The sequence below is a fragment of the Pristis pectinata genome, chromosome 3 (assembly GCF_009764475.1).
Source record: "Pristis pectinata isolate sPriPec2 chromosome 3, sPriPec2.1.pri, whole genome shotgun sequence".
Classification (NCBI taxonomy): domain Eukaryota; kingdom Metazoa; phylum Chordata; class Chondrichthyes; order Rhinopristiformes; family Pristidae; genus Pristis; species Pristis pectinata.
Window position 1 is genome coordinate 121,604,917 of NC_067407.1, and position 25,999 is coordinate 121,630,915.

Here is a 25,999-nt window from a genome sequence, read left to right on the forward strand (position 1 = left end):
ATAATAGGATGTGAACAACTAAGCAATCTGTTCAAAATTGACTAGTACAGTGCATAATTCCCAAATCAACAAGAGCCACAACAAATATGAGCTATTAAAATGGTCATTAAGAAACTAATGCATCAGAGACTCAGGAGAGATTTACATTTGACCAATTAAACCATAAAAGGGCAGGGAGGTGCCAGGTTTGATTCTTGACATTTGGTAGGGCAACCTTGGCAGTGCTATACAATCAGCCTCAGTATCCCAAGAAAAAGGAAAACAATTTGCATAGGTTTTCACAACTGTTAACATTTATGCAGTAATTCCTACCGGAAGCATGTGGGAAAGGCAAGGGATATAAGGAGAGTAGAGTTTTAGGTTCAACACTTAACCTCCAAATACAGTCAAGTCATATAAAAGAAAGATTCAAATCACTATAGCATTTGGCTACTGGAGAGATAGATAGATAAGCATTTTGAATTACTGAGCACACTTTTGAGAAAATGAACGGTATTTAGGGGTAACTGGATTGATTATTTAATTTTGAATGAAAATTTAAATTGGGAATGGTGGTAATAAATTTTACAAATTGCACATCCAGCATAAATCAGTTTTATACACCCAAAAGTGATTAATGATTCCAATGTTCCAATAAGATTTCTGCAGTACATATTACTTACAGGTGGTAGGACAGTATGTCCAGTAATCTCAGGTGGCCGCATATTAAAGCTATCATCACCCATAGTCTCATGATCACCAGTAACAGGATAAGGAGGTGGTGGGTAAGGAGGATATTCTTCTGCTAATTCCTGCGGTGAGAGTGGGCTCTCCCGATTCGGTTGCTCTTCCACAGCAGGTAGAAGAGTAGGAACTGCTAGCTGTCCCTCCAGAACAGGAGCTGAGCTACCTGGAGAAGTTCTCACAAGTTCTTCAGCACCTGATGCCTCTGTCTCCTTTTTGACACCTGTTTCTGACTGATCTGGAGTTTCATCTGTTGATGCTGTAGTCTCATCCTCTAGTTTAGCACTGACATCTCTGCTTTCAGTGATGGTATTCTCTTCTGCTGATGAAAAAGCAGGTTGCTTTGGTTGATAGAATGGCATTGGACTCGCCGTTTCCATAGCAGCCAGTGTGGTACGCTGGTATAGCAGCTTTTGAATATTGGGTCCATTCGGTCCCTCGGGCTCTGTAATAGAGCTTCGCTTCTTCAGTGGCCTAGGTGCATTGGACAGTTTTTTCCTTAATGCCTCCAAATCAGCATCACTCTGATTTCGATATGGATTGTACATAAAAGGAAGCAGCTTTGTGGGGCTCAGTGGTCGTGGAATGCGCTCAGTCTCCGAGTGGTCTCCAAGATTTGCAGCATTATCAGTCTCTGATTCAGGGCAATCTGGTTTATCTTGGCTCTTTGAATACAGAGTATTCATTTCCTGGTCTGCTTGAGACTGATTGCTTACATAATTCTGTGAAGGTCCAGGAACCACTGGTTTGCCATATACTGCAATTAACAAAATAATGCAGAATTTCAGAAATAGGCACAGTTTAGGTTAACATGAAATAATATTTGTCTAAGAATAATTTCATTATATGACTATTTTCTGATGTTTTTCTACCTCAAATTTCATATCTTATTTATAATGTCAGTTTAATCACAGAACAGCAGGACCAGCATCCCTTCTCCATTTCTCTATTTCATCTTAATGAAGTGCTTAGTCATCTCTCAGTTTATACCCCAATCAGTACCCTGGCCTTTAGTCTTTACCGATGCAGGCTAAGCCACTATACTATAATTTTATGTGGAAATGAAAAGAAGTATTGAAACACTGTTTATGACGAGAAACTAGTTTTAACACCCATTAGCAAGATTCATTTTTTTCCTCCCAAAGGGAAAAAGCTCTATCACATTACTCCTGCAAGGAAGCTTGCTCAGGCTGACCTGGAATCAATGATGAATTTCCAGCTGGGCTTAATTGAAAGTTAATCTTTGGATGTGCAAATTGCATCTGACATATAAATCTATTGTTCAATAAAACCACAATGAGGAAACTGGAAAAAGGAATCTAAACACAGGTAATGTGAATGTTATGGTATGAATAAAACGTATTGGTGCGAATGGCATCCACTCACATGGTTCACTGCAAATTTCAAACAAAATGACAGGAAAATGAAGGCAAATAAAGCAAACCTTTGTTTATGAACAATGAACCTGGGATATTATTGAATTAGAGACCGAGCTGAGATAAGATGAAGCAGAATTTGATGACAGAGATCCTGAAGCTATAGAGCTACCCACCCTTGATTTGAAAGGGATATTTAAGGAATTTTTAAACAACACCTTGAAATGAAAGACAAATAATATGGCAAACCTTCTCTCTACAATTCTTTTTCTAAAACACAGAATTAAATAACATAAATAAATTTAAATTAGTCCATTTAGTTTTTTTGATACAGCATATTATCAAAATTTTCCCCAATGCACAGCAACACAAAAGGCATTGGAGGAACTCAGCATGTCAGGCAGCATCTATGGAGGGAAATGGACAGTCACCATCTTGGGTCGAGTCCCTTGATCTGCTCTTCATTCGGGTCCAGATGAAGGATCTCAACCTGGAATGTCGACTGTCCATTTCCCTCCACAGATGCTGCCTGACCCGCTGAATTCCTCTGGCGCCTTTTGTGTTGCTCCATATTCCAGCATCTGCAGTCTCGTGCTTCCTCAGTGCACACCCTGATTTAGCTACCTTTTCTACTTGCTTTGAGGTAACATTGATGTTAAGACTCTATTCTGCAAAAAACTTAGGCCTTAATTAAAATACATTTTCACTTCAGAGTATCTGAGAGTTAAATAGACTTTTCATGTAACAACAGAGCTTTTGCAACAAAGCCCCAAGGTAAACATGGCTAATTAACTTATCAAAAAATATTTAGCTGCAGCAAGACAAGACTTTCTAATTTTATTTGACAGGCACAGATTCTCTCATTTTACATTTACACTACAAAAAAGCACAAATCAAAATATATTGCTGTAATCATAAGGATAATCCACAGCAAAGTTAGAAGGAAAAAAATTTTGGAAAATATATTATTGTTACTTTCAACATTTTTCTAATATTGATGATGCTAGGCATCTGTGGGGAATTGCCTTTTATACAAAAGGCTGATATAGTCGAAGCTTAACAATGTCTGTGGAATGAGTCAGAGGGCTGAACAATGAAAGGATATACAGGCCGACATGGGTTACTAATGCTTGACTTATGGACACCTGTACATAAGAAAGAGCTCCCATAATATTATTTAAAAGTCTGAGGTATGTACATACATTCATTCCTAGAATTAGTTTCCTCTCTACTTTTAGTAATTATTCTTCCTTATCATCTTATGTACTTTTGGTGCCATTCATTACAATACTGTGGAAGTATGGTTACCATATCGAGTGATTTTTGTGTATTTTCCAACTTGCAAACAAAATCACCTATGGATGTCTGTAAAAACAAAACCCATTTATTACCCTGTACAAGGCTGGAAACGTCGGGAGGTGGGGCGGGGCAGGGCAAGGCAAGGGTGTGGAAAGATTGCTATAGTGACAGACAGCATCTTGGGTTGGTGAAAAGAGAAATGATGCAAGTGATAATGCAGTACATAATACAGGCCGCAGTTTTAGGCAAGATGGAGTACATCATGGGTGACGGATGAGAAGTAAACAACGCTTCTTTTTAAGTAGTTGGCTTCAGGCCAATGAAGCAACTAGGGAGAGCAATTATATCAATGTTAAGTATACAGTTTACAGCCAAGACCAAAGAATAGTCCTTCTAATACCTACTTAGTAGAAATCTTGACTCATTCCGAATATGCAGTTTGGCAGGACAGAGGCAGTCGTGAGGAATCAATGGCAATGTAAAGCTGACCACTATCAGCTGATACATGCAAAGTGAATTGATGCCATTTGAGGGCTGTCCTTATGGTATATAATGGAGTTAGTTGAATGATATGTATGACCGCTTCATATACTGTGGAGAGGTCAAAGAGGAAAAGAATGGAAAATGCACCGTGGTCACAATTAACTTGATGTCAAGTGCAGAAGTTTGACATAAGAACTCCAAAAGAGGTCTTTAAAGAGGGTAACAAAATGTCCCAGAAATTGAAGAATAAAAAGGAAGTTTAGAAAAGCTCACTCTGCAATTGAATTCTAAATAACATGCTATAAGCTCTATCCCCTATATTTAATCTCCAAATGAAACACGTTTCAAAAATTAAACAACTTTGAAATAGGGAAAGTGGATGATTATTTCTTTGAACACTACAAATTATGCAACCAATTAGACTGGGAGGTGTAAACAATGAAACTCCCTAATTCAATTCAAAGCAGTTAAATGATCACAAGTTAAATAAATATTACTTACCACTTGTGAACTGAGGTCGTGTTTGCACTTTGGTCAGGGCACTCTGAACAGCCTGCTGGAAGTTTTTGCCTGGTGCTTGTTGCTGGGTATACATTGTATAGATAGAGCTGGCAGCCACTGTCTCTGGTTTTCTCAGGGGCTGGGATGGAGGTTCTTTAGATGGTTGTGGGGTAAAAGGCCGAACTGTAGCTGCAGGAGGTGCCTCTGGAGATGGCTGAAGTTGTGCATTTGAGGCACAATGTTGCATTTGTTGTGGTCCTGTAGTTTGGGTTGGCTTCAGTTTATTGGCTGTAATGCCTACAGTCCCAGGTAACTTCTGTGGGTTGTATTCAGTTTTATTCTCTGCTGCAGTAGCTACGCCAGATGGTCCAAAAAAGGGCAAGGAGATCTGTTTGGGTTTGGTAGGAACAGGGGGTGGTACTTTAACCACATTCTTGCTACCAGTCTGAAAGTTAAGATTGAAATAACACTGTGTTAGATGAAAATATAACTTTTTGTAGTTATAATTTCTACTCATCTGGAACTGTTGTTTAAAGACCATCTTGTTCTTCACAAATTAGCCACTGTCCCTGCACACAAAATCCTCCTTTTGGCAATGAAATGCATCTCATGCTTGGCCACCATCTCAAGCTGATCCAGATTACTAACAATTTGGGAGCCCCATTTAACCATAACTCATTCATTTGCATCATAAAACCTGCAAAAATTGAGTTATGACCAGGAAAGTAGCATATAATGCCTCTACTGCTGGAACCCTTGTACAAGACTTTGCCACCTCTGGATATGGAGATCTCAATATTTTCTGTTAGCTTCCAATCTTCCATCTTTTGTAAACCCCAATTTGGTTTGTCGATGCTAAATAGTGCTCACCCTTGGTGCTCATCCTTAATCCCCATCCATACTCACCCACAATGTTTCTGTCTCAAATTCTCAAAATCAAAACTTTGGTTAAACTTCTCATTTGCCTCATTTCTGATACTTCCACTGGCTCCATTTTCCCTCACTAAACATTCTGCTCCTCTGATTCTCAACATTCCATTGCTAGCAGCAGATCCTTCAGCTGCCTTGGAGTCCCCTCATTCTCCTCCCCTTTCCCCCAAATATTTGTGATTATGAATAGTAGTGCCAAAATATTCATTACCATATGACAATTACTTTGATTGCCAAAATATCAAATAACAATGTTATTTACAATTGCATTATGAAATTGATTCCATAAATATATCCTCAATATTTTACTAAGGTTACTGTCTACTTAAATAATGTATTAAACCCAACTTTTAAGTAATGCTGAAAATTTTAAGTCACCATTTGGGTTCCCACTTAATTGTTACACAGCTCGCGACTCCGGGAGATGTCTGTGTGGAATTTGTATGTTGTCCCTGTGACTATGGGGGTTTCCTCCTACATCCCAAAGACATGCTGGTTGGTTAATTGACCAGCATAAACTGCTTCTGGTGTAGGTAGGTAGGTGGCAGGAGAATTGAGGGAAGTTGATGGGCACAAGAGAATGCACGCGACAGAGAGAGCGCGAACAGGTCACAGGGAAATAAGCCAGGGAGTGAATTGATGAAAATGCTCCAACAGCCAGCATAGACTCAATGGTCTGAATGGCCTCCATGACACAAGAAAATATCAAAAGTATCAAATTAATTCTAAATTCAAACGATTCCATTAAAATGTCATCATTATTCCTTCCTTCACAAGAAATCCAAAGCAAAAATTCTTTAGTTCTCAATCCATCAAAAATTATGTATTTAGCCATAGGGATAATTCAGTATCATGGAGAGCTGGGCTATTACATAATGAGTCTTTGTCAAATCTTAAGTGGAGAAAATACTAAAATTACAAAAGAAATGGTATTCAGACTGTTGACATCCATAACAAAATGCATTACCTCAGTCAACTGAGTGGAAGAATGTTCATTCAATTCTCCTTTGTATAGATAAAATGAGTATTCTGCCTGAGGATGATGCCACAGAAAAGGGGCATGAGCAGTGCTTCTTTGCAGCATATACTGGCTTTAAAGTGACATTTCAAGTTCCACAAGCTTGAGGGTATGAAATTATTTGTATTTTATCTAAAAAATCTTCAATTTTTTTAAGAGTTTTATAACTAGTCAAGATTTTGGAATCTATCAATTTAGGATGCAACTTTATTGATGCAATTTTATCTGTTCATCTTTTAAAAGTTTTATCAAGACCTGTCATTTGTGTTACATTTTATAATTTGAGAGGAAGGATCTGAATGCTATAAAGCACATTTTGCCAAGAGATAGAATGCAATAACTTTTGCTTCTGTACCTGAATTTCCTGCAGAAGGTCCTCACTGCTCTGGTTTTTCCTTAGTGTTCCAGAAGATGGAATTACTGCAGACGGATCCATAGATTCAAACATAGAGAAACAACGCACTCTCTTATCATTCTTGTCTCTCATCACAACGTCACCATCACCAACTATCAAACAGAATTTAAAAATTATGTTCAGCAAGTTTTAATGTCAAATAAGATAAAAATAAATGCCAGTAGGTGCAATGACTACCTGTCCTAAAACGAGTTGATAACTAGTTCTGCAGGGCTCTGGATTACAATTGTTTGGCAAAAGTATACACAAACGATCTTGACACAAGTGAACAGGCTTGATTGATTTTGGGTAGAGTACTTTTATTGTGCTATAGGTTCACTGCTTAAGTTTAGCCTTCTATGATAGCTCTTAAATTTCATCACTATACGTCAAATTAAGTGATTTATTTATTATTTTATAAATCACAGAACAATTACCACACAGATGGCTATAAGCCCACGGAATGCATAATGGGTCTATGTTGATGCAACCTAGTGAGTCCTTCTCCCTTGCCCTCTCCCCATTTATTCAGCTCCCTTTTGAATACTACAATTGATTCTACCGCCACTATTACCCTAACCACTTACAATGCAAGATGGAATGCTCTCCACCTACCTGGATGCTTGCAGCTCCAACACCACTCAAAAGGCCTGACACCTTCCAGGACAAAGGGACCCACTTGAATTGTCCTCCTCCTCCCATGCTAAACTTTAATTCCTTCCATAACCAGTACCCCAAGGATGCAGTATGTATCATACATAAAAAGCACTTTCCAGGGTCAAAATCCTGGAACCCTACTCAATAGCACAATTCACCAGAAGGACTGCAGTGGTTCAAGAAGGCAGCTCACCTTCACCTTCTCAAAGACAACTGGGGATGGCCAATAAATGCTGCAACAGCCAGATCCAGGAAATTGAATAAATCAGGGGAAGAAAAAAAATTAATTTCTACACAGTGAAAAAAACAAGATACTGGAGGAACTCAGCAGGCCAGGCAGCATCTGTGGGGGAAAATCTGACGGTCAATGTCTCGAGTCAGGACCCTTCTTCAAGAAAGGTACTGACCCAAAACGTTGGCCATCTGTTTTTCCCCCCACAGATGCTGCCTGGCCTGCTGAGTTCCTCCAGCATCTTGTTTTTTTTTTCCATCTGGATTCCAGCATCTGCTGTCCTTTGTTTCTCTAACTTCTACACTTTATACTCTTAAAACCATTTGCCTCATAGCCTAACTTCCTTCAGCCTTGCTATGGAGCAAAAGTGAACAGGTTAATGATTCTAGAAAAATTAATAAACACCCACCTAATTCCACAAAGAATGGAATGCACTGGGCCATCAGAAAGTAAAAAGAGGAAACAGATGTTACCTTGACCTGGATTGGGTACTGCTGCACCTCTGGCCAGGTTTGAAGTACTAACATTCAAGGAAGCTGTTGTTGAAGGCTGATGAACAGGAATGCCAAAACTTGATTCATTCCTTTCGGGACCAGACTGAGGTGGCGTCTGCAAATGCGCCTGAGTCACAATGCCAGCTGAGAACAAGAAAAAGTAACTGCTATAAATGTTTTGAGAACAGAAGTTGTCAATGTTGCCGCGACTCAATGGAATTTTGGGTGGTTGTAACCTCGAAAAGGGACAATGATACCTTCTGTTGGCTGTCCCAGGCCTTGTTAATTTGCAATTCACAACTACTGTACCCAACACCACCAGTAACTGCACACTTTAGCAGTTCATGAAAGCTTCTCATTGTGAATATCCAAAATAATTAAATACACAGTAATTGCCAATGGCTTTTTAATTTACAGATGTTTTAGAGTAAGTCATCTGCTGCCTTAGCTGCAAGATGGTTTCTGATTTGTGAAGCCTGGGAAAGCAGAATTAGCCAAACAAGAAATATTTTGTACTTATATACATTTAAAAGGAAATATGTGATTAGCTTACCAGCACTGCGCAAAACTAGCAACTTGCACAAAAACAAGTAACTTACAAAGTGTTTTGAAGTCCAGATTGAGGACATTACAGTCTAAATTTCAAAATAAACTGAACCTTACTTTTATTTTGCATCACTGTACTGCTAATTCAAGAAAGAATGAAGGGAATTAATGACCTTTAGACATTCAAACACACAATAATCTTTCTATATTCATACTTGAACCACCCCTCCCCCATATCATTCCAAACAATTACCCACTATTGTGACTGAGAAATTAATGCCTATTGGAGGATTTCAGCATTTTGTTCAAATGATCATCAGCAAGACCTTAATAAGTCAATGCTGACTACCCATTGATATTAAATTTTGCAACAAAGATTAGTAACCCAACTTCTAAAAATGTTGCTGGTTACACTGTGCACATTCTTATCCAGTGCACTGAGATAATTCCTGTACTTGCTTACATTTCAGACCTCCACAAACAAATTTGATATATTCTCACCGCCGCACTAAATGGATCTATAGACATTTTAAAAAAGGGAAAAGAGGCTTTAAAAATTAATAATAAACCCAATATTAGCCTGAATACATATTTGTTTCATATCATATTTTCCAGTTGCCTACTTTTAGACTAACAACAAATTGTTCATATTTATGGCCAGAATGAGGACGTGTTTATTCAAATTTATAAGTTGTAGTCAATAGCACTTCAGCAAACACTGAAAATGAAACTCGAAAGTAAACTTGTTAGTTCTTCTCCAGCCTCACAACTTTACAATAGCATAACAATCCAAATGAATGACATGAGCCAACAAAGTAAATTTGCAAGTCTGTGCTCCTAAAACACAGGTTAGTAAATTTTAGAACACATCCATCTTATGGTAGAGGCCCAATGAAGCAGCAAATTGCAGGAAACAAAATAATTGGCAAGCAATCCAGAGTAATGTCGACTCATTAATCAACTAACCTGATACCACTGTCAAAACTTACACTTAAAATAGCCTTTTCCATTATAGTCATGAACAGCTCAGACTGCTATGGGTAAAATCCCATAAATTGTATCAGAGACAGATAAAAGTCCTTTGCCATTTCCCCATATTATCATTATGATCAGAAATTCCAGGAGCATCAATTTAAAATAGTAATACTTTTAAGCATTAAATATCTCTTTACAAGGAAAACCTCATCTTATTTCCTGACAAATTTTCTCCACCTACACTACTCATGAGATAAACTTGTTCTTACTAGATATTCTATATCACTTCTCTTAAGAAATATAGGGAGGAATGCTGTAACTTAGCCAAAATAAGCCTATATGCTACAATCACATAAATCATATTTCTATACCAGAAAGGAAAATGGAAAGAGGTCTGGGATGATGCATAAAGAAAGGGTAACGTGATACTAGGCAATATTTACAAGTGCTAGCTTTGTCAAAAAATGCAAGAATGAAGCTAATTGCACTGGGGAAAATTCCCTCTCAATCAGGGATCCAAAAACCCAATGCAGATTGTAAGTCAAAGGAATAGAAAGCCAAGGGGACAGTTACATTTAAATCATTTTGCTTTTGTTTGCTTTTAATAATTCATCGTTTTATACCTTAAAGTTAACCTGAGTTAACTATCATCCAACCAGCACAGGAAGAGAGTAAAAGATCAATTCGCTTACCAACAGGAGCTTTCACTGAAGGGATACCAGATTTCACGGGAGTCTGGGCATTCACTGAAACAGCATGTGTTTGCACACTGGGTAGAGTAGACGATCCATTAGGAAAGGCTGGCTTTACTAGGAGCTCAAGTTTTTGTGGGGCACGGGGCAAGGTGGATGACTGGATATAGGGTCCAACTGCAGCCACGCGGCTGGGTGCAGAAGACACCACTTGTTGCGGAATATTCTTGTCAGACGAAACCTACACACAAAAATGCAGTCAAACAATATGCTTATTTCTTAATTACTATCAGTAGTTACTTTATTCATCATCATTATTTTTTCTAGCCTGCATTGTTTTGTAATGTGTATTTTGTCAACCAATAAAATAAAACCTCCCTTAGTTGTAACACCAGTGTTCTCAGTCAAAGCCATGTTATATTTCATTGAATTTAAAATTCTAGACAGTTTCAAACAATGTAAAAATACAACCAACATTTGCAGATTTGTATCTCTGGTGGATGTATAAAATATTTTTTTGTTTCACCTATTCATTTTTTGAGATCTGTGAGTTACTGGCAAAGCCAGCATTTATTGCCTATTGCTAATTGTCCTCAAGAAGGTTGTGGCGGACTTTCTGGCAAGGCTACTCCCACAATGCAGTTGTGTACAAAGTTCCAGGAGTTAGACCTACTTATGATGAAGAAATGGCATAAACTTCCAAGTCATGATTGTGCACACCTTTGATGAGGACATACAGGCAGTGGCAGTCTCATGTACCTGAAGCCCTTGCCATCTTGGTAGTAGAAATCATGGGTTAGGGAAGTGCCGTTGGGATAGCCAAAGCGAGTAACTAGAGTGTCTTTTGTAGGTTGGACACACTACTGTCTCCGGGCACCGGTGATGGAGAGAATGAATGTTTAGCTTGGAGTATGAGATAGCAATCAACTGGGCTGCATTGTCCTGGATAGCATCAAGTTTCTTGCACATTGTTGAAGCTACACTCATCCAGGGAAGTAGAAAGTATTCCATCATGCTCTTGACTTGTGCCTTTTAGATGGAAAAAAGATTTCAGGGTGTCAGAAGGGAGTCACTCGCTGTAGGATAAACTAGTATTTGAGTTTTTCTTGTAGCCACAGTATTTATGCGACAGGATGAGTTGAGTTTCTGGCCAATGGCAGGCTCCCCTGTCCCCGAAGATATTGATGGTAGTGGACTCAGTGATGATAATGCCATTCAAGACCGATGGTAGGCTGTTAGACTCTTGTTTGCTGGAGATGGTTATTGCCTAGCGATTTTGTGGCACAATATATCCCAACTAATGATATAAAAAGTCACCTGAAGCTTGGGACACAGGCCTGAGGATTCCTGCGGTGAATGCAGTAGGTGCATACAGCATGCTTGTCTTTATCGGTTGGGACACAGAGCGTAAAAATTGGGAAGTCATGTTGCAGGTGCATAAAACTTCAGTTAGGCTACATCTGGAGTCCTGTGTGCAGTTCGCTGTATCACAGGAAGTAGAGGCATTGGAGAGGGTACAGAAGAGATTCATTAGGACAATGCCTGGATTGGAGAGTGCAAACTTAGAGTCATAAAGTACTACAGCACGAAGCAGGCCCTTCGGCCCATTTTGTCCATGCCAGCTGGGTTTTCTGCCTAGTCCAATCTACCTGCACCCAGACCATAGCCCTCCATACCTCTCTCATTCATGCACCAATCCAAACTTCTTTTAAATGCCACAACTGAACCCGCATCCACCACTTCCACTGGCAGCTCATTCCACACTCAGACCACCCTCTGAGTGAAGTAGTTCCCCCTCAGATTCCTCTTAAATATTTCACCTTTCACCCTAAACCTATGATGTCTAGTTCTAGTCTCACCCTAACTGAGGGGAAAAAGCCTACATGCATTCACCCTATCTATTATCCCTCATAATTTTGTATACTTCTATAAGATCTCCCCTCATTCTCCTGAACTCCAGGGAATAAAGTCCTAACCTTTTCAACCTACGCCTGTAACTCAGGTCCTCAAGTCCTGGCAACATCTGTGTAAATTCTCTCTGCACTCTTTCAAGCTCTTTCCTGTTGGTAGTTGACCAGAACTGCACACAGCACTCTAAATTTGGCCTCACCAACGTCTTTTATAACTTCATCATAACATCCCAACTCCTGTACTCAATGCCCAGATTTATGAAGGCCAATGTGCCAAAAGCTCTCTTTACAACCCTATCTACCTGTGCATCACAGAATCATGGATCTGCATTCCCAGGTGTCTTTGTTCTACCACACACCTCAGTGCCCTACAATTCACTGTGTAAGTCTTACCCTGGTTCGTCCTTCCAAAGTGCATCACCTCACACTTGTCTGCTTTAAATTTCATCTGCCCATTTCAGCCCATTTCCCCAGCTGGTCCAGATCACTTTGCAAGCTTTGATAGCCTTCCTCATTGTCCACTATGCCTCCAATCTTGGTGTCATCTGCGAATTTGCTGATCCAGTTTACCACATTATCTAAATCATTAATATAGATGATAAACAACAATGGACCCAGCACCAATCCCTGTGGCACACCACTAGTCACAGGCCTCCAGTCAGAAAGACCACCACCTACTACCACTCTCTGGCTTCTCCCGCTAAGCCAACATTGAATTCAGTTGATTCCTTCATCCTGAATGCCAAGCAACTTAACCTTCTGGAGCAGCCTCCCATGTGGGACTTTGTCAAAGGCCTTGCTAGAGTCCATGTAGAGAATGTCCACTGCCTTCCCTTCATCAACCTTCCTGGTAACCTCCTTGAAAAACTCTTATTAGATTGGTTAGACATGACCTGCCACGCACAAAGCCATGTTGACTATCCCTAATCAGGCCCTGTCTATCCAAATACTTGTATATCCTGTCCCTCAGAATACCTACCAATTACCCATGACTGATGTCAGGCTTAACGGCCTATAATTTCCCATCTTATTTTTAGAGCCTTTCTTAAACAATGGAACAACATTAGCTATCCTCCAGTCCTCCGGCACCTCACCGTGGCTAAGGATGTTTTAAACACCTCTGCCTGGGCCACTGCACTAGCATCCCACAAGGTCTGAGGGGACACCTTGTCAGGTCCTGGGGAGTTAACCACCCCAATTTGCCTCAAGACAGCAAGCACCTCCTCTTCCGCAATTCCGTTTCCTCACTTCTATGGACTGTCTCCCGAGTAAACACAGATGCAAAAAATCCATTTAAGATCTCACCCATCTCTTTTGGCTCCATGCATAGATGACCACGCTGATCTTCAAGAGGACCAACTTTGTCCCTTACTATCCTTTTGCTCTTATAGCTATAGATTCTCTTTCACCTTGTCTGCCAGAACAACCTCATGTCCTCTTTTAGCCCTTCCTGACTTCGCTCTTAAGTGTTCTCTTGCATTTTTTGTCCTCCTCAAGTGCCTCATTTGATCCGAACTGCCTATACCTGATATGCACCTCCTCCTTCTTCTTCACCAGGGCTTCAATATCCTTCGATGACCAAGGTTCCCTAAACTTGTTAGCTTTGCCTTTTATTCTCACAGGAACATACAGATTCTGTACTCTCAAAATTTCACTTTTGAAGGCCTCCCACTTACCAAGCATATCTTTGCCAGAAAATAACCTATCCCAATCCATACCTGAAAGATCCCTTCTGATGTCATCAAAATTGGCCTTCCTCCAGTTTAGAATCTTAACCCTAGGACCAGTCCTATCCTTTTCCATAACTATCTTGAAATTATTGGAAGTAGATCCAAATTATGGAACTAATGGAATTATGATCACTAGATCCAAAGTGTTCCCCTACACTCAATTCTGTCACCTGCCCTGTCTCATTTCCCAAGAGGAGATCCAGTATCACATTCTCTCTATTTGGGACCTCTACGTATTGATTAAGGAAACTTTCCTGAACACATTTGATAAACTCGATCCCATCCAGTCCTTTTAGAGTATGGGAGTCCCAGTCAATATATGGAAAGTTAAAATCACCTACTATCACAACTTTGTATTTCCTGCAAATGTCTGCTCTCTCTCTACAAATTTGCTCCTCTAAATACTGCTGACTATTGGGAGATCTATAATATAGTCCCATTAACATGGCCATCCCTTTTTTGTTCCTCATTTCCACCCAAATTGCCTCGGTAGTCGAGCCTTCCAGTATGTCCTCTCTGAGCAATGCCATGACATTTTCCCTGATGAGTAATGCCACCCCTCTCCCTTATGTCTAAAACCAACAGAACCCTGGAACATTGAGCTGCCAGTCCTGCCCCCTCCTGCAACCAAGTCTCACTAATGGCTACAACATCATAATTCCATATACGGATCCATGCTCTAAGTTCATCTGCCTTAACTACAATTCTCCTTGCATTGAACTAGACACAACTCAGAACATTAGTCCCACCACGCTCAACCTTTCAGTTTCCATCTTTGCTTGTAGTTTTAACATCTACTTTCCCCACAGCCTTTCCAGTTGCCGTCCTGCCACTCTGGTTCCCACCCCCCCTGCAACTCTAGTATAAACCTCCTCCCCCCGAGCAGCACTAGCAAACCTTCCTGCTAGGATAGTGGTCCCCCCCAGTTCAGATGCAAACCATCCCATTTATACAGATCCCATCTGCCCTGGAAGAGAGCCCAATGATCTAAAAACCTGAAGCCCTCCCTCCTGCACCATCTGCTTAGCCAAGTGTTAAACTGCACTGGCTTCCTATTTCTTGCCTCACTAGCACGTGGCACAGGTAGCAATCCTGAGATCACCACCCTGGAGGTCCTGTCTTTTAACTTAGCGCCCAACTCCCTGAATTCACTTTGCAGGACCTCGTCACCTTTTCCTGCCTATGTCATTGGTACCAACATGTACCACGACCTCTGGCGGCTCCCCTTCCCCCTTAAGAATGCTACGGACTTGATCAGAGACATCTCTGACCTTGGTACCTGGGAGGCAACATACCATCCAAGAGTCTCATTCTTGTCCACAGAACCTCCTGTCTGCTCCCCTAACCAATGAATCCCCTATCACTACCGCTTGCCTCTTCTCCCCCCGTTCTTTCTGAGCTAAAGAGTGCCTGAGACCTAACCGCTGTGGCTTTTCCCTGGTAGGTCGCCGCCCTCCACCCCCCCACCAACAATATTTAAAACAATATACTTGTTATTGAGGGGAACGGTCACAGGGGTACCCTGCACTGACTGCTTATTCCCTTTCTCTCTCCTGATGATCACCCAGCTCCCTGCCTCCTGCAACTTCAGTGTGACTGCCTCCTTGTAACTGCAGCCTATCAACCCCTCAGTCTCCCGAAAGATCCAAAGGTCATCTAGCTCCAGCTCCACATCCCTAACACAGTCTGTAAGGAGCTGCAGCCGGATGCACCTCTCATAGATGTAGTCATCAGGAACACTGGAGGTCTCCCTGACTTCCCACATCATGCAAGAGGAGCACACCACTGCACTGGGTGTCATTCCCACTGCTCTATCTGTGCAATAATAAAGCAAGAAAGAGAACTTAACAGAACCTCACCTTAGCCTCCACCTCTTCGCACCCAAGCCTCTTGAGCTTAAGCCTCAGCTCCCCACTCTTACACTGGCCCACTCACACAATGGCTGCTCCAAAATGGCTGCTCCGCTTTACCCTACCTGCCTCTTATTGGCTGAGTTGCCACGCACTTGGCCAATCAGAAACAAATTTAAAGAAAAAGCTACTGGCTCCTCCCCTCTGCTGCTCTGGCTGCTGGAACTGCAAAAAAAAATTGGATTGTTTTCTCTGGAGCGTTGGGAGGCTGAAGGGCAACCTTATAGAAATATTCAAAATTATGAGAGGCATAGGTAGCATAGATGGTTAGAGTCTTTTTCCCAGGGTGGAAATGTCAAATACTAGAAGGCATAGATTTAAGGTGAGAGGGGGAAAGTTTAAAGGGGATTTACAAGGCAAGTTTTTTCTTTTTACGCAGAGAATGGTAGGTACCTGGTAAGCACTGCCAGGGAAGTGGCAGAATCAGATACAATAGCAATGTTTAAGAAGCATTTAGACAGACACATGAACAGGCAGAGAATAGAGGGACATGGACCTAGCGCAGGCAGATGGGATCAGTTTAGATTGCCATCATGGTCGGTGCAGACATTGTGGGCCAAAGGGATTGTTCCCTTGCCGTACTATTCTGTGTTTGGGCTGGGATGATGACCTCTAACAAAGACAACTATCTCCTTTTGTTCAAGGAATGACTCCAACCACTGGAGTGTTTTCCTTTGATGTTTGTTGACTTCAGTTATACCAGGATGCTTTGATGCCATAACTCAGTCAAATGCTGCCTTGATGTCAAGGGCCATCAATCTCATCTCACCTCTGGAATCCAGCTCTTTGGTCCATCTGTGGACCAAGGCTGAGGCGAGGTCTGGAGCCAAACAGTCCTGGAAAAATCAAAGCTAAGCATCAGTGAGCAAGTTATTGAGGAGCAGGGGTCAGTTGATGGCACTATGACAACATCCATCGCTATATAGATGAATGGGCCGTAATCAGCCCGAATGGATTTGGGCTGCTTTTCGTGAACAGGACACACTCAGGCAAGTATCCACATCATCCTATGGATGCCAGTATTGTAACTGTATTGGAACAGCATGGCCAGACACTCAGCTCATGCTGCAGCTCCAATCTTCAGTATTACAGCCGTGTTGTTAGCTGTTTCTTGACATCTTGTGAAGTGAAATGAATTGGCTGAAGACGCACTTCTTATTTGGGATCTTTTCAATAACCTTCCAAACACACCAGAGCCACTGGTTCTCCCTTATCCATTCTCTGAGCTACATCTTCAAAAAAAATTCCAATAAGTTTGTTAAGCATGATTTCCCTGTCATTAACAAACACCGACTTTGTTCAGTTATATTATAAATTTATAGTACAAAGTGAATTGTGATGAATGCACCATGTTTAGTAACTTAGGGATGTATGCAATTCTAAATTGTTTGTGCTAGTCCAGGTTTTTGAGGAACTTAAAATATACAACATAAAACAGTACAGCACAGGAACTTGAACACTTGTTCAGTTTCTTTCTCACCGATACTTTGTTTTACAAAAATGCTGAGTGGAAAGAGAAAGATAACATTGTTTTATCTCTCCCACCCAGATGCCTGACGCCCTCAGTATTTCCATCCTTCCACCGCCCAACCACCCCCCACCCCAGCATTAGATCAGACTATTTTGCGGTGATCAAGGCTGGTAACCTCAGTCATTTTGAACTGATGGTGAAAAGACATCTATACATGAAATCATTAGGACACAATAAACTCTGTTTACTATTTTTGAATTAAGAGTCTGACCTTAATTTCTGAATCTGAGATACAAGAGAAACTGCAGATGCTATGAGAATGCAATGTGTATGTTATTTCTGAAGCTGTTTGGTACAGTACAAAAGTTTGATATGGCATTATAAAATTAAAAATAATTTGCGACTTGCAAATAGCATTCATTATTTGCAAAACATCCTGTCCATTTGTTTTTCTCTCTTCTACCTTCCGGGAGAAGATACAGGAGCTTATAAGCCTGGACGTCCAGACTTAAGAACAGCTTCTTCCCCACTGCTATCAGATTCCTGAACCAATTACCTCTTTCACATCCCCTTCCCTGGTGGTGCAGCCACGTTCTTGTACTCTTAATTATACTTCTCTCTGTTATTCTGCTATAGTCACTTTAGAATCTTTGTTGCAATATTCTGCTGTTTTTGCACTTGTTGTCGCATTCATTGTCGTATTTATTATTACCATGTCTACTGTTTACCCTGTGAGCTTCAGGAGAACAAGGAATTTCATTGCACCCTGGTGTATATGACAATAAAAGTAATCTAATCTAATCAATCAAGTTACATTAAAAATGGAAGAAAATCAGCGTATGCCAAGCAAGAAGATAAAGGGGAAAACAAAAAGTGGCTAGAGGAGGTCTGAAGTCAAATTCAAAGCAGAATTTAGAGGACAGCAAGATCAGCAAAAGACAGGGCAGTGAAAACTCCAAAGCAAGTTATATTTAATCATATTCAATTGAGAAATGGCAAATATTTTTATGCTAGTGGGTAGACCAAACCTACTGGTACATTCTCTTTTTGTTGTAAAGCGGCCTTCTTTTTCCACAGTCGCTCACGCAGATCCCCAATACGTCTGTCCATTGATGCAACTTCAGAGTTACGCTTGTTTAGGGTCTCCCTTTGATGCTGAAGCTTTGCATTCTGCTCCTGGTTCAATTTATTCCTTAACTGTTCCATGAAACAAAAAAAAAAGTAATTCTTTTCTTCACTAAATATTCTTTAGCATTATGAAGTTTGAAAAATTATCAAGTATGAAGAATTCCAATTCATTTTTCAACCATCTATAAAAGTAAATTAGAATAAATTTGTTGCTACAGTCAATGAAAAGGATAGAATTTCAGACTTCCTGCCCTTATTTGGAATCTCTAACTTTTAAATATAGTAACAAACTGGATGATCCTCCGAGGCACTGCATCTGGGGAGTCTGGGCCAAAAGCAGTATTGAGGTAAGCAGGGATGAAGATGAATGGGCAATAAATAACAGAAGATTGGAAGAAATAGAACAGGTGGGGGGGGGGGGATGAGTAGGAAGGTGATGGTTTTTTGGCCAGCTGCTTATAGTTCCCCTATGAGAAGAGGGAGAAGCAATTTTTCCCCACTATCAAGTTAGCTAGGAGTTGGGCCTTTCCACTGCCAAAAACCTGCTATGGCAGCTGGGATGCTAGCTTTCGGACCAATGACCACAAACTTCTGGTCATTTAGGCAGGGATGGGGCAAAAGAGGAAAGGAGTTAACAAATTGACTTTAAGCACACAATGATATCAGTTAACATTCCAGAGATTGGCCCTGGAAACATTAAAAAAAACAGGCAAGGTAAATCAGGTAAAACAGGTAAGGTTGAAACAGGTATAGATGGAAAAGAATGGCTGACTAAGGAAAAATCTCCACATGGAAGTATCAATAGCCAAATAGAAAACTGATTTTTGTTGTCTCTCTTATCAAGTAATGTTGATTACAGGGTCAGTCCTTGAAGTTGATACCTATTGTTCAGTGATCCTTATTGCATACAGTCATCAAGTGTTAAAACAATGTCACCTACAGGTGTGATCCTTTTTCCATATACATTACCTGTAATTCTTTATAGAGCCTATCAAGCTCAGCTACAGCAGATTGGTTGTCATGGTAACCATCAATCTTTCCACTTTTCAACATGTCCAGTTGACTGGTTAGCTCTTCCACTTTTGCAATAGCAATTACCAACTCTCTCTGCTTTTGTTGGAAGAGACTGTTCATTTGTTCAATCTCCTCAACTGAAACAATAAAAATTCCAGGTATTTAGCACACGAATTTATCATTTTTGGGGGTAAAATGAAAGAAATTGCAGCATATTTCTCCCAAAATGTGAATTAAACTAACTGAATAATGCTTGCAAATATATCCTATTTGAATACTGAAAGCCAATTGGCTCAGAAATGAGCTTCACTGTCAAAACAATCAAAGCTAACCATGCCCATCTTGATGAGGTCATAATGAAGTATGACATTAAAGTGAATTCAACCAAAGTTGTTTTGGATGATTGAGAAGAGGAAATGAGAGGCATATCTACTATTAAAACCAGAATGTTCATGTGGGAGAGATATAGAAAGGAAGAGAAGGGAGGAAAAGCTGAGAATGATGATAAAGGAGGTGGGGTGGGGAGAAAAAGGTAGGAAGGACGGGGAAGGAACAGACTAAGGACTGCAATGGCACTGGGAAGGAAGAGCTTGGGTGGGAGGTTGAATGTGCAGATAGAGATGAATGAGAGAAATTTAAATACTGAAGAGGCAGTCATAAAGCTTTGCAAATTTATTAAACAATGCTGCAACCCTCATTTTAGTAAATTGTGAAAGCAGATTAAATAGAAACTTTCTAAAAGGGAACTGATAAAAGAAACTAAATGCCAAATTTGGGGAAGAGAGGAGGAAAAAAAAAAACAGGAACCTAATAAAACAGATACAAAAGTAAACCATGATCTCCTAAGCCTGCTCCACCATTCCTCTACCCAGTCCATATTCTAATCAATCCTCACTTTCCATGATTCCCCAAACCTATCAATCTTATCAAGTAAACTCTTTGACAAGGCAACCACAGTCCTCAAGGGTACAGAATTCGAAAGATTCACAAACCCGTTGAATGAAGAAATTTTCATTTAAACTCTAAATGACCTTATCCTGAGATTTACAACCCTAGTTCTCAATTCCATAGTTAGAGGAAGCAGATTTGCTCTATCAACTTGCTGTGTATATTCCCGTCTAAATAAGATCACCTCTCATTCTTACCAGAGAGGAAAAGGTTAAACCATTCAAGCTCTCTATACAGACCAATCCCATTATGAATCCATGAAGGACCATCTCCAACATACTGATGGGATTATGAGAGTTGGCATAGACTTGGACCAAACGGTCTCCTTCCATATTGTAAGGAAATGTGAGAAATAGGAGACTTAGTAGTGAATATAGTGGCTTGGATTACATAAAGTTTTAGGCTAATTAAAAAAAAACAATTAAATTGACAAAGACATGGATTTGGGTTGAATAGGGTGGGGCACAACTGGGACTGTTCCACAGATAAAATTCTGCCTTGGAGATTGATTATCTTCATCAACAACAACTTGCATTTAAATGTTACCTTAACTAGGCAATATTCAACACAGGAACTCAAGGGGATATCGTGATTCACACAAGGAGATACTAGAACAGATGACCAAAAGCTTGGCAAAAAAGGCAAGTCTGCAAGGAAGATGTTAAAGGGAAAAAATGAAATACAGAAGTTGCACCTTTATCTATCCAATTGTTGCTGAAGCCCAGCTGTGGCTTCTCTTCCAGTTACTATGTTACCTCTGCTGTCACAAGTCTATCCTTGATCTCTTGTATTTCTCATCTGCATACTGCTCCCTATCAACACTATTCTAAGACCCTGCAGTTATCTCATTTGCATATCCAGCTTCATCCCATCACTACCATCTCCTTTTATTTCTACGTTGTCTCCAGATTGTCATCCAGGAGAGGCAAGCAGAAATTTTTTTTCACCTTAACACTGGAGAGGCTTGTGCACTGGTTTTGATCATTATGACAAACCTTGTTCCCTAATCAACAACTCCACATCCTTCTACCTGGGAACTGTGTGAAACTGAAACACTATTTTCACAATATCAATGTCATGTGTGATCTAAACTGACCTTTGGAGCACTTGAATCAACAGGACAACAATGATGCTCACATTAAGCCAATTTCCACCTCTGTAAAAGCACCAGATTCAGTCTATGTCTTATTCATACCCATTACCTTTTGATACAACTATTCCAATACACTTCAGACTCTCCTTCCTCGCTCTACTCTTCATAAACTCAAAAGTAAATGAATGAACTTTCAAAATAAATATTCAATAAATTTTAATCCTTTTGGAAAGTTATCCAAAACTCTTCTGTTCTACCCATGTTCTATGCTTCTATAACCTCTGTGCTCACTGACAAACACATGAAGAGCAAGGAATATTTTAATTTTAAAATTCATTCTTGATTGGAAATCCCTCCAGTAATGCCTTTAACAGTTATGACTCACCCAGCCTCCCATTGCTTAGTCGGTTTTGTTCCACCTGTCCTTTAAGTGTCCGTACGTTCTTCAATTTGGCCTCCTGACTTTCTGCAATCTCACGAAGTTTTTTCAGCTTCTCCTGTTCTGCTAATTGTTGGTCACGGTGGTCCTGCTGCTTCAGGTATCTCAGATGCTGCTCCTAAAGGTTTGTATAAAAAGAATATAAGTATCAGATTTATAACGTTCATATGCAAAAAAACATATTGCATGAGATGTAGTGTAGCACCCTCTAACAGTTTTAATTTCAGTTTTCCAGCACAAGAAGTATTTTGGGTTTTGCAATAAAATGAACCTTGACTGCACTGTTTCTAAGACGAGTATTTCCTTTCTTAAGCAAGTTAATCTTATATCTACCCTGCTGGCTACATCTCAAAAAGAAAATTCTTATCAGATGTGTCAAAACCTAGGTCCTTCATCAAGTGGAAAAAAAAATGTATTAAATCAGCCAGCCAACCTTATGCATTCAATTTTCCTCTTTTTACCTCAAACTATTCTAGGAATTGACAAATAGTTTATTTCAGTAGAAAACAGCAACAAATTATTTAAAAAAATAATTTCTCCCTTGCCATTATGGAAAAAAGCTTCTAGGTCTGATACTAGTTCAATTCAACATCATTGAATGAAGCCAAGTCATATTTATGAGAAGTTGGCTTGTCTGATAACAAGTCTATGTTAAACTGGTGAGATTACTGGTAGTGTCATTATACCTTTCATTGAGGAAGATATTAAATAATTATGATTGTGATTTCTGATAACTCTAAAATCTCTGTAGGCATGAATGTGGAGATCAAGGGAGCAGCAGATCAAACCAATTACCATGCCAAAGTAGTCAATTTTCACCATCGACATATGCACATGAATCATCACATTTGTCTGTGTTTCCACGCAGTACTAATCAGCGGTAGAATTATACCTGACTTGAGAGTCAACATCTTTAGGAGAGGAGAAAATTGTCACCAATAAAAAACATACTAACATACCTTCAATTTACAAGGATAGATCTTGTTATGTGTTGCATTCATTTCCCAGTACAAAATGCGCTCAAAGCATACAACAGAACAACAGGAAGTTCAAACTGCAGAGGTGCTGCTCCCATGGCTAAATTTGTGGGGATTCTTCAGAGACTGACAAAAACTCAATCATCTTCAGTAAACTTGCTGGACTCCTCCCCCAAATGCTCCCCCTCAGTCACTTCCCAAGACTTTATGGAGCTCCTTAACTGGTACAAGAGAACTTCAAAATTGAGTTCTACTTTGCAGACAAGCTGTCTTAGCAATTGGTGTTCAGGTTATCTGTCTAATATTAATTACAAATTTATTCATTCCAAGGCAGCAATTGCACCACATCCGAGTGCAATTAATGTAGTTAAAGAAGTCTATGTCTTGGCAAACAACAAATGCAAAAGGAAATGGCGGCACAGAAGTGCAGCCAGTGAAGCCACTGACTCACAGTGCCAGAAATCTGGATTTAATCCTGACCTCAGGTACTGTCGGTATGCAGGTTGAAGGTTCTCCCTGTGACAGTGTGGATTTCCTCTGGGTGCTCCCATTTTCTCCCACATCCCATAGATGTTCAGGTTGGTAGGTTAATTGGAAGGGATAGTTGTGAGAATGCGGGATGAATAAAAAGTGGGATTAATGAAGGATTAGTGCAAGTTCGTGATTGATGGTTGATGCAGACTCAGTAGGCCAATGGGTGTTTCCATGCTGCATCTCTCTACGACTCCATGAAACCTTAAAGGTTTCAAAAACAGAGAAGCTAGAAGTCCAAAAGCATTTAAAGATATTTCCAGATAGTAAAAATCTTGGCCATCTCCTGTGGCTCCACACATACTAAATTTTTCTCAGTTTTTACTGTTGAGAAAATGAAAGATGCTAAAGCAATCAGGGATGAGTGATGATGTCTTGGATCACATACAAATTACCAGGGAGGAGGTATTGACAACCTTAAAGGGCATTAAGGTGGATAAATCCCCAGGGCCTGACCAAGTGCATCCTTGGACTGTGTGGGAAGCTTGGGAAGAAATTGCGGAGGCCCTTGCTTCATCTTTAGCCACAAGTAAAGTTCCGGAACACTGGAGGGTAGCTAATGTTGTACCGTTATTTAAGAAGGGCAGCAAAGACAAGCCAGGGAACTACAGGTCAGTGAGTTTGACATCAGTTGTGGGTAAGTTATTGGAGGGGATTCTGAGGGACAAGATCTATCAATATTTGGACAGACAAAGTCTATTTAGGCGTAGTCAGCACGGCTTTGTGTGTGGGAAATAATGTCTGATAAATCTCTTAGCATTTTTTGAAGAGGTAACCAAGAGGATAGATGAGGGTAGGGCAGTGGATGTTGTCTATATGGACTCCAGCAAGGCCTTTAACAAGGTCCCACATGGCAGGCTAGTCTGGAAGGTTAGATTGCATGGATCCAGGGAGAGATAGCTAATTGGATTCATAATTGACTCAGTGGTAGGAAGCAGAGAGTGATGGTTGAATATTGTTTCTCAGACGGAGGCCTGTCACTAGTGGTATGCCACAGGGGTTGGAGCTGGGAACAGGGTAAAAGAAATGGGGGAAGAACTACGTGAGTTTATGCTTCCAGCACTTCTTTTTGACCCATTGGGGTCCATTTACCACACTGCCTTTAAACTCAGTGGGGCCCCCAGTGTCTCCTTTAAACTCATCAGATTTTGTTCCTGGTATGCTCTTTAAACTCACCCTGTTCACTCTAAAATGTACTATGTGTGACAACTAATAAAACAAAAATTCATTTGGGGTATTAATAGGAGTAATATTCAAAAGTCCAGAAAACCCGGTAGTCTGGCAGATCCAAAGTTCAAAGGGTGGCAAGTTATCCGAGTTTGACTGCACTTGAAATGTGACAATTTTAAAAAATGTTAAATTCTGTTATTCAGAGACGATATCAAAAGTTCAGTTATTTTGCACAGAAAAAAAGAAAATGAAATCAGTTTCCCTTTTGGTATCACTCTCACAAGGCTTCAGAAAAAGTCTGCAAATGTGTACCTTCGTTGCCAACAGTTGCTGTTGGGAATCAATCTGTTGTTGTTGCCGAGTTGCCATTTCCTGCAGTTCAGCAAGCGTCATATCCATGCGTGGCCCACTAACCTAAAAATAAACACGAGAAAAATAGTGTTCTAAATCATTTGCTTCACAGTTCTTCAGTGGAAACTTAGGTAACAGTACATCTTTTTCACCTGGATATCAAATTTAACAACTGAGCAGTTGTCACTCTTTCCCTTCTGAAAAAGAAGTCACAGTCATATTCAACATCACTCCCTTCAATCCTCCAACTGCTTCCTCTTAGAATTCCAGAATAGCATTTAACTTTGCTAAAGTAACTACTATAGTAACCTATACAATAAAGAAAACGCTGGAAGCAGTCAGCAGTTCAAGGCAGCATCTACAAGGAGTTAAAAAAATTTAAGGAAACCAGATTCTTTCTCCTTGCCAGATAAGGCTGTATATTTAACTTTCAACTGGTTTATTTTCCCTCTTCGGTCTCTAACTGCCAGTATTTAGAGTAATGCCTCAACAAATATGGTCTCACCCTACACAAACATTCCATCTTCACTCTTCTCTGTCTCTGCAACTTAAAATTTGCTTGATTTCTCACTTTTCTAGTTTGGATACAGGATCCCTAACGGGAAATATGGACTCTATGAGGTGGCAAGCCAGCAAGGAGGTGATGAGGCACATCGGCTCTGATTCCTTATCAATATAATGACAGTTGAATCTTAGCTGGGCCTGCAGAGCTGGTTTTGGCCGTTGCTTTGTTTCATGGTTGAACAAGCTCAAGCTTGTGCATGTGGTTACTGATTGGGCCAAGCCCTGACACATTTTGAAGAGGTAATAAATTGCTTTTAAGAAAAGATAGGAGTGCAGGGAACACAGATATCAGTCAAATTTGTGAAAAAAAAATTATCAAGGGCTTGGCTGATGAAATTTGCTCAAAAGAAAGCCCAAGCCTAAAAGGGCATAAGATCGCATATGATGCTCATCTGTATAAGCAGTGCTTGGAGACAATAAACCATGGAATGAATAATAAAGTT

At 40.2% G+C, this 25,999-nt stretch overlaps 1 protein-coding gene across 1 annotated transcript in view; it reads right to left on the reverse strand.

Moving 5' to 3' along the window:
• Nucleotides 1-25,999, reverse strand: part of LOC127568573 (apoptosis-stimulating of p53 protein 2-like) — a 75,113-nt gene that overhangs the window by 20,508 nt on the left and 28,606 nt on the right. The window contains exons 5-13 of the mRNA XM_052012488.1: nucleotides 24,954-25,055; nucleotides 21,910-22,081; nucleotides 19,439-19,620; nucleotides 18,374-18,538; nucleotides 10,321-10,561; nucleotides 8,087-8,251; nucleotides 6,686-6,837; nucleotides 4,383-4,827; nucleotides 663-1,480 (exon numbers count right to left, since the gene is read on the reverse strand). Of these exons, the coding sequence (XP_051868448.1) occupies nucleotides 663-1,480; nucleotides 4,383-4,827; nucleotides 6,686-6,837; nucleotides 8,087-8,251; nucleotides 10,321-10,561; nucleotides 18,374-18,538; nucleotides 19,439-19,620; nucleotides 21,910-22,081; nucleotides 24,954-25,055 (2,442 nt within the window). The remainder of the gene's footprint in view (nucleotides 1-662; nucleotides 1,481-4,382; nucleotides 4,828-6,685; nucleotides 6,838-8,086; nucleotides 8,252-10,320; nucleotides 10,562-18,373; nucleotides 18,539-19,438; nucleotides 19,621-21,909; nucleotides 22,082-24,953; nucleotides 25,056-25,999) is intronic.